Genomic DNA, 9,064 nt, shown 5'->3' with positions numbered 1-9,064 from the left:
CCCCCCTAACCCGTCCCAGGTGCCATACCCAATCAAAAGGCTCCTGAGGAGTAATGCCAGCCCTTCTTCATCCCAGCCAATTAGTTTCTAGTCCGGGTCACAAGCTCCGAGGCTTCAAAAGGAGCCAATTGGAAGGTCCAGCTCCAAGGCGCTGAAGGGTCATGTGAGGAGTCTGAGGGTGTGAGGGCCAATTAGAGTCGCGGAAGTGCGGCAGGTGGCTAGACTCTGGGCGGGTTGGGGGAGTTGTGGGCGGGGGGGGGGGGTAGTAGCTGGCATTTAAAGGGCCCGGTCAGCTGACAGACTCCAGCCCGCGTCTAGCCCTGGGGGCCTGGGTCCCGGCTGCCCAAGAAGAGATGATGGCAGACCGACCCGGCGCAGTGCTCCTGGGCAGACCCGGGGAACCCCGGATGCCGGGGTTCTGGGGAGGCTGTAGAGTTCAGGTATTTGCTGCGATCTTCCTGCTGCTGTTGTCTCTGGCAGAATTTGGGGCTGGGATAAGGAACGACTTCAGTCTGGTGAGTCTCCCCTCGTATATCCCCATCCCCAACCCACTCGGGTCGTCTATGCCCAGCGTCTCCCGGGATGCGGGCTGCTGAGACCCCGTCCTCCGAGGGACTCTCCGCCGCTCTCAGACCCGGTTGCCTCCATCCGCACCTAACCCCTCTCCTTCCCCGGCCCTTGTCCTCCTGCCCTCCGAGTCTCCTCTTCATTCGAGCTCGTTCCCCTTTGGAGCGCCCCCCCTCCCCCCCGCTGCCCAAAGGCGCCTTCTCCCCTCATAGCCCTTACCCGGCTCCGAGCCCCCAGCTTTGCTCCAAATTCTCTTCCGTTTCCCCTTCCTTATTCTGCCCCCGACCACACTCTGATCCCCAACATCCCGGCTTCCCCAGGGAAACTCAACTCCGAGCCACTATTCATCCGTCCTAAAACCCGAAGTCAAGTTTGTCCGTTGACCCTTCCTTCCTCCTCTCTTGGCAGGTTCAGCCGCTGGTGACCATGGAGCAGCTGCTGTGGGTGAGCGGGAGGCAGATCGGTTCTGTGCACACCTTCCGAATCCCGCTCATCACAGCCACTCCTCAGGGCACTCTCCTTGCCTTCGCAGAGGCCAGAAAAATGTCCACATCAGATGAGGGGGCCAAGTTCATTGCTCTTCGGAGATCCACCGACCAGGGTATAAAGATGCCCGGGTGGCAAGGGCTGGTGTTAGGTTGCATGGGTGGGGAGCCTGACCTGCCCAAGGGTCCTGAGGATAGGATAGGACCCCTGGGAGAGCTGGAGCCCTGGGTCTCAGAGGGGTAGAGGGAACTTGAGGAGGGAAGCTGTCCAGAGCAGTGATCTAGAAGTTGTGATCACCTAGGAGTTGGACATTCAAACATTTATTGAGCACCTGCTATATGCCAGGCCCTGTTCTAGTAACAAACTATAGAAATGATCCCTGAAAGTATAGTCTTGCCAGGCCCTGTTCTAGATTCTGTGAATAGGGTTGTGAACAAAGCAGACCAAAAATCCTTGCTCTTGTGGGGCTTATATTGTCTGCGGGGAGACAGACAATAAACATAATAAGTAGGTAAATTTATTTTTTGTGTTGGAAAATGATAAATATAATGGAGAGAAATAAAACAGGGTGCTGGAGATTGGTTGCAATTTTTTTAAGGATTTTATTTATATATTTATTTATTTGTGAGAGATCGAGAATGAGAGAGCACAAAGCAGGGGGAGTTGCAGAGGTAGCAGCAGAGGGAGAGGCAGAGGGAGAAGGAGAAGTAGGCTCCCAGCTGCGCCTAACCGACTGAGCCACCCAGACGCCCCTGGTTGCAATTTTAAACAGGTGACTCTTGAGTAAAGGAGATGAGAGTAACCCTGAGGAAGAGTGTACCAGGCAGATGTCACAAGCCTGTGCAGAGGCCTCCAGGAGAGAAGTATTTGAGGAATGGGAAGGAGCTTGGGGGGCATGGAGTGAGCAAGGGTAGAGTAGATAAGGTCAGAGAGGTGAGGTGGGACAGGTTTTGTAGGGCCCTGGGGCCACTCCGAGGCCTTGGGTCCTTAGCAGGAGGTAGAATTTAACTGGGAGTGATAGAAAGGGCCCCTTCAGAGTGCTCACCCTGGATTACTTCTCTTTTCTCTTCAGGCAGCACATGGTCTCCGACAGCCTTCATCATAGATGATGGGGAAACCCCGGATGGGCTGAACCTGGGGGCAGTGGTGAGCGATATGGAGACGGGAGTGGTGTTCCTTTTCTATTCCGTCTGCGCTCATAAGGCTGGCTGCCAGGTGGCCTCCACCATGTTGGTGTGGAGCAAAGATGACGGTGTGTCCTGGAGCCCTCCCCGGAATCTCTCGTTGGATATTGGCACCGAGATGTTTGCCCCTGGACCAGGCTCCGGCATCCAGGTATCTGTCCTGAGATGGGTGGAGGGGCCTGCCTTTTGAAGAGTTTGGGAGATGCACCCCGTTGGGCTTCTTCCCAGGGAGAGAGTCTTATGAAGTCAGGTTTCTGCTTAGATGGGATTCCTTGGAAGAAAGGGATATCCTGGGAAGAACTCCCTCCCAAGGGAAGATGGAACTTTGTCAACAGGCCTGTATTAGCCCATGTGGTCCCTGGGCAGAATGGAAAAGGGCACCCCTCCCTTGGAGCAGACGCAAGCCTGTGCCATGGTGCACAGCTGGGCGAGTGAGCACAGCAAGCATGGCTTTAAGCTCCCATGCACCCTGTGGCTTCAACCCTTGTCCTGCACACAGCCTGTCCTCCAGTGTACATCCTGGATGTCCTAAGGAGCTTATTCTGCGAAAGAGCTCCTTGATTCAGGCAGTGGGTGTCGATGGGATCCTCCTGGGACCCTCAGTAGCTAGGACAGAATGGAAAGGGACCAGATGTGTTCTCACGCTTAGGAGGTGATATGTTCCCCTTCCCTGCCTGTGAGCCCCTTCAGTGTCTCCCTCAGTGACACCCAGCTTCCTTTCCCACAGAAACAGCGGGAGCCGAGGAAGGGCCGCCTCATCGTGTGTGGCCATGGGACCCTGGAGCGGGACGGGGTCTTCTGCCTCCTCAGTGATGATCACGGGGCCTCCTGGCGCTATGGCAGCGGGGTCAGCGGCATCCCCTATGGCCAGCCCAAGCGGGAGAACGATTTCAACCCCGATGAGTGCCAGGTCAGGAGTCCATGTCTGTTCCCCACCCGCTCCAGCTGCCCTGCCCTCCAGAGCACCCCTGCGCTCACAGACCCAGGATCTGGCCGCCCAGCTCTGTGCCACCCAGCCTGCTTCCTCAGGGACAGGGTCCTTTGCCCTGGCCCCTCCCTGGGTCTTGCTGAAGCGCGGTTCTCTCTGCTAGCCCTATGAGCTCCCGGATGGCTCGGTGGTCATCAACGCCCGGAACCAGAACAACTACCACTGCCGTTGCCGAATTGTCCTCCGCAGCTACGATGCCTGCGACACAATCCGGCCCCGTGACGTGACCTTCGACCCTGAGCTCGTGGACCCTGTGGTAGCTGCTGGAGCGGTAGCCACCAGCTCGGGCATCATCTTCTTCTCCAATCCCGCCCATCCTGAGTTTCGTGAGTGTCTGTTGGGGGGCCAGCGGGGGAGCCCCTGTTATCTAGAGAAGGCGTGGCCGGGGCGCCTCCTTTCCCTGACCCTCCTGCCCTCCCCAGGGGTGAACCTGACCCTGCGCTGGAGCTTCAGCAATGGTACCTCGTGGCGGAAGGAGACGGTGCAGCTGTGGCCGGGCCCGAGTGGCTACTCCTCACTGGCAGCCCTGGAGGGCAGCGTGGGCGGGAAGGACGAGGCACCGCAGCTCTACGTCCTGTATGAGAAGGGCCGGAATCAGTACACAGAGAGCATCTCCCTGGCCAAAGTCAGCGTCTACGGGACACTCTGAGCTGCACACCTGCCACAGAGTACAAGGCCTTGGACTTAGCGTTCGGGACCATGGGTCCATAGAGGATCTGCTCGAGTTGCCTAAAAGACAGTTCCGCCTTCCTTTAGACTCTAGCGTTTGGTGAAACCAAGTTCTCTTTGACAGGGAAATCGCTCTGTTAGGACTGCAAGCCTGGCTTCTTCCACACGGGAAGTCCTGCCCTCGCTGAGAGCACTTTCTTTCCACATCATTGCTGGGTTTGGCCCCTACCCCTTCTGCCTTCCCAGGGCGATGATTGGCCCTTTTCTTAGGCAGGACTAGGCAGGCCTGTGGAATTGAATAAATGCAAACTCAGGGAATTGGGGAAGGCCGAGCTTCCTCTTTGGGGTAAGATGCCGGCTACGGAGCGGGTTGATGAAAGTCCTGGAAGGGCAGTATTTGGATTCAGGGTAAAGAACTAGGTGCACTACCCACCTGGACTATTTATAAATCGAAATATTTGTAACTTAACTTTTTAATGAAGGCGAATGAGCATTTGTAGTCTGTGTGGTTCTGTCAGCGCGCATGTCCGTGTCCATTCTTCGCCTACACTTGTTAAGAGGCTGGGAACGAGCTTTGGGGAGGAAGCTGGTGTGCTTCTTGCCCGTGGAAATCGGACTTTGGCAAATTAAATCCTTTCCCTTTCACGTTCTTCTTTCTCACAGAAAAACACGTTCATCTTCATAGGTGTAATGAGGAGTAGCAGGGGGAGCCCCGTGAGATTTTTAAAAATTTGTCCTGTTTTCTGTTGCTAAGATGGAGTGCTCTGTGAGGCAGGGGGCAGCTGTGTGAAATGCAGATGGGAACCTCTCCAGGCCAGCGTGGCGGAGAAATAAGCCCTGTGACAAATCATATGAGAAAATAGCGCCATCCTCAGGCAGGCGCTGTGAAGAGAATGGGCGGCCTACAGATGAGGGGGAGAGCCATAGCTTTCCTCTGTAGGGAAAGAAAATAGGATGCGTAAGTGAGGTGGTAAGAGTGTTAAAGACTGAGGAGTAAGGGCCACATTCACTTACAGTTAGAAGTTCATTTTACTTTCCACTTGCTTCTCTAGTTATCCTAACATCTAAGAAATGTTAGCATAATTCATTCCATCAGATAGAAAAAAATGGAATAATCTCACTATATGTGAGGATATGGTTCAATTTTATTGTATTTGATCCAGAATTTGTGATCAATAATGTAATACTTCAATTTTTTTCACTTACAGACATTTTTAAAAACACAAAGGTAGAGAAAATAGCTTAATGAACCCCATGTATACCCCATGTGTTCAATATTTGCTTCCTCTGATTCTTTTTTCTTTTCCTCTCCTTGGTTGAAATATTTTGAAGCAAATCCCGGACTTTGTGACGTTCACCCCAATGTTAAGTATGTATCTCGTTCTTTAAAATGGAACGTTATACTGTGTAACTGTAACAGCACTGCACACCCAAGACATTAAGAATGACTCTGTTATCATCTAATATCCATCCAGCCAATGTGCAAATTTCATCAAATGTCTCAACAATGTCTTATTTATAGTTTTTGTTCAAATCAGGATCCAAAGAAAACCTACACATTTCATTCTGATGTCTCTTAAACCTAGGTTAATCTGCCATCCCACCTCCCCTCTTTCTTTTTCTTGATACCATCTATGCAGAAATAGGGGCATTTGTCCTATGGAACGTTCCACTCTGATTTGTCAGTTTGCTATGCAGACTGTCATTTAACTTCTTCCTCCATCCTTCGCATTTCCAGTTATCAAACCTGAAGGTTCGGCCTCCGATTCCATTGAGGAGGTGGGGGCGGGGTGAGGGGGGCAGCAGGATCCCTTCCCAGGTGGTGTGTGCTTCCTGCTGCCCCCTCTCAGGGGGCAAGTACTGAATAAAGCTGGGCTTGAGCAGTGGGTTCAGGTGGCCACAGCCTGACCCCTCCTTTGTAAGTTCCCCCCGTCAACCTTCCAACTGACAAGTTCATCCACAGATGGTTTTGCCTGAATCAGTTATTTTGAGGGGTTGTGAAATGTTGATTTTTAAATTCTATTATTTCTATCCCATTTATTACCTGAAATTCTTCAGTAAAAGAAAGGGCTTTCCCTCATCAAAGTTGTTGGGTTACCCTGAAGCATGGTTTGTAGGGAAAGGCAGGATAAATGCTTAATTTCCCCCCTTTACTTGCCAGTTGAGTAAACCGATTGATGTAATACTCTGCCTTGGCCAGTAAACCACACTGTTACCAACCACACAGGGGACATATAGGGGAAGAATCTGTGGCCTGCAGGAGGATATCCGAGGGAAGAAAGGAGGGAGAAACCCGGACCCCAGGCAGCGTGGTTGGTGGGGTGGGGGGTCTGCTTTTCTAATGAAGATCCTAAGATTGGTATGATGTGGGAAGAGTGGAGAGGGTGGTAATTGCAGCAATTGGGACAGTGCTGTCTAATAGCACTAAAAATTGCACGTCTGACAAGGTCTTGCTAACAGTGTTACTAGAAATACTGGGGGAGGGGGCGCCTGGGTGGCTCAGTTGGATAAGAGTCTGACTCTTGATCTCAGGGTTGTGGGTTCAAACACAGCATGGAGCCTACTTTAAAAAAATGCTGGAGGAAAGAGAAAATGATACCGTGAATGTCTGAGCTACTGTGCTATGAAGTAGATGTGGCAGAAGGCTTGTGAAGAGTGACCTTGTTCCTTCTTAGCCAAGAACCGTAGCTGAGAGACGATTCCCCCCCACCCAGGAGGGCTAGGACTTCGCGTTTTTAAAATTTTATTTATTTATAATACAGAGAGAGAGAAATAAACCCTAGTGGGGTGAGGGGCAGAAGGGGAGAAAGAGGGAGAGAGAATCTGGAGCAGACTCCCCCCTAAGGGAGGAGCCCGATAACTGCTCGATCTCAGGACGCTGAGATCAGGACCTGAGCGGAAACCCAGAGTTTGACGCTCCCCTGACTGAGCTGTCCAGGTGCATGTTAACGGGAACTGCCCGAGAGGCTGATGCTGGGGACTTTGGACTGTAGTTTGAGAAACTTCCTTACACATTTAGCCTAGACTTAGGAAGAACAGACTTCAAAACACTGTAGAAAAGATTTCAAGGCGTGCCTGGGTGGCTCAGTTGGTTAAGCATCTGACTCTGCTTAGGTCATGATCTCAGGGTCCTAGGATCAAGCCCCACATCCGGCTCCCTGCTCAGCGGAGAGCCTGCTTCTCCTTCTCCCTCTGCCCCTCCCCCCTGCTCATTCTCTCTCTCTCACATAAATAAATAAAATCTTTTAAAAAATCTCAAAAGAGAAACAGTTTCAGTAGGAAGAATTCATGTCTAAAGAAACCAGTAACCCTAATAGCTGGTAGGGACCAAACGTGCCTGTTTACCCCAGCACTTTGAATGCCCACCACAGCATATGGCACATGGTGGGTGCCTCATACTGGAGGCAAGACAGATCCAGTGTGGGTAAGGACCTAGGCCAGTGGTTCTCAAAGTGTGGTCCCAGACGGGCACAGGGGATCTCTTTAATGTAAAAGGGGAACTGGAAGGAATGTCTGGAGGCCGTAAGGAAGGTACAGTGCTTATCCGTACAAATAGGACAGAGCAGACATAGCCTGTAGCCTGGTGAGTGCCTCATTCTAGACTGGAGCCCCGGGGGGGGGGAGGGGGGGGCAGCACAGGCCACTGCCCTTCACCCCTCCCATCCCCCTCCCCAGCCCCTTGGCTCAGGATTGAACTCTGGGCTCTCTCTCCCTGTCCTCAGGCTGCCTTCAAACAGTGGGAAAAGATCATAACAACTTAGGCTGAGCAGTTAATACCAGGGACCAGGCACCAGGTACACCTTTTCACTAGTCAGTCCTCACAACCAGAAATTGCTACCAGGAGGGAGCAGGAGGAGGTCAATTAATTTTGCCCAAAGAAAGATTAGGAGAGGGGCGCCTGGGTGGCTCGGTCGGTTAAGCATCTGTCTTCAGCTCAGGTCATGATCCCAGGGTCCTGGGATCAAGCCTCATGTTGGGCTCCCTGCTCAGCAGGGAGTCTGTTTCTCTCTCTCCCTCTGCCCCTCCCCCTGCTTGTGCTCTCTCTTTCTCTCTCTGTGTCAAATAAATAAATAAAATCTTTTTTAAAAAATTTAAAAAAGAATGATTAGGAGAGAAGATCTAAGACAAAAGCCTGCACTTCTTTTTGACCAAACAAACCTGACTCAAATTACCACAATGAGAGAGTAGGTTTCCCTTTCCTAGTATTTCCTAATATTCTGGATAGAATAAAAGTACATTTTTAGGGGCGCCTGGGTGGCTCAGTCCTTAAGCGTCTGCCTTCGGCTCAGGGCGTGATCCCAGAGTCCTGGGATAGAGCCCCACGTCAGGCTCCTCCGCTATGAGCCTGCTTCTTCCTCTCCCACTCCCCCTGCCTGTGTTCCCCCTCTCGCTGGCTCTCTCTCTGTCTGTCAAATAAATAAAATCTTAAAAAAAAAAAATACATTTTTAGCGTAAGGCTTAGCTGGCAGAAAAGTAAGGGAAATCTTCAAAAAACCATAAGTAGTAGAAAGCAAGAATCCAGAACATCAAGTGGGCCTGGAGGCTCTATTTGCACTGGAGACATCAGCCAATTCTCAGCGCTGAAATCAGGGTTTCGGTGGATCTCAGATTTGCAATCAGGAGATAAATCCGGGGCCTGAGGACTGAAAATTAAACAAGAAAGTTCTTCCTGTCCCCTCAACCCATCCCCAACAAAGCAGGACTGCACTTTGGGTGCATGATTTTTTTTTATTTTTTAATTTTTTAAAGATTTTATTTATTTATTTGAGAGAGAGAGAAAGCACGAGCCGGGGGAGGGGCAAAGGAATACGCCTCCATAAGCCGGAAGCCCGATGCCGGACTCGATCCTAGGACACTGGGATCATGACTTGAGCCGAAAGGAGACACTTAAGGGACTGAGCCACCCAGGCTCCCCTGGGTGCATAATTTAAGAGAACACCCAAAAACTTGGGAATCAAGATAAATAACACTCGAATACAATATTTCTAAAAACCAAATTGGCAAACTACAACTCACAAGCTGGCTGCCTCTTTTTGTAAACAAAGTATCAAAAGGCTACGTCTTCAGGGCATGAACTGGCTCTGACTTTGTTCTGGATCGAGGCTGGAGAAGTGTCTCTGGAAAACTCCTGTGGGACTAGGACCAGAAATCACATGCTCTGTGGCCACCA

At 51.4% G+C, this 9,064-nt stretch overlaps 1 protein-coding gene and 1 pseudogene across 1 annotated transcript; one reads left to right on the top strand and one right to left on the bottom strand.

Annotated features, from left to right (window-relative positions):
- Positions 1–269: 269 nt before the first annotated feature.
- NEU1 (neuraminidase 1) lies at positions 270–4,393 on the top strand. The gene is made up of 6 exons (XM_045795628.2): positions 270–515; positions 976–1,168; positions 2,126–2,388; positions 2,965–3,147; positions 3,329–3,551; positions 3,648–4,393. Exons 1-6 carry the CDS (start codon positions 354–356, stop codon positions 3,872–3,874), a joined length of 1,251 nt encoding a protein of 416 aa, XP_045651584.1. The 5' UTR covers positions 270–353; the 3' UTR covers positions 3,875–4,393.
- Positions 1,370–1,448, bottom strand: LOC123791090 (small nucleolar RNA U3; annotated as a pseudogene).
- Positions 4,394–9,064: the final 4,671 nt, after the last annotated feature.

The sequence above is a fragment of the Ursus americanus genome, chromosome 32 (genome assembly GCF_024610735.1).
Source record: "Ursus americanus isolate L20-20 chromosome 32, mUrsAme1.1.p, whole genome shotgun sequence".
In the NCBI taxonomy this organism is placed as follows: domain Eukaryota; kingdom Metazoa; phylum Chordata; class Mammalia; order Carnivora; family Ursidae; genus Ursus; species Ursus americanus.
Note: the sequence above shows the minus strand (reverse complement) of the source record. Positions and strands in the feature narration are given on the sequence as shown.

Coding starts and splice junctions, on each gene's coding strand:
- NEU1 (XM_045795628.2), top strand. CDS start 354: ATGATGGCAGACCGACCCGGCGCAGTGCTCCTGGGCAGACCCGGGGAA. Junction 516..975: donor TAAGGAACGACTTCAGTCTG/GTGAGTCTCCCC, acceptor CTCTCTTGGCAG/GTTCAGCCGCTGGTGACCAT. Junction 3,552..3,647: donor TCCCGCCCATCCTGAGTTTC/GTGAGTGTCTGT, acceptor TGCCCTCCCCAG/GGGTGAACCTGACCCTGCGC.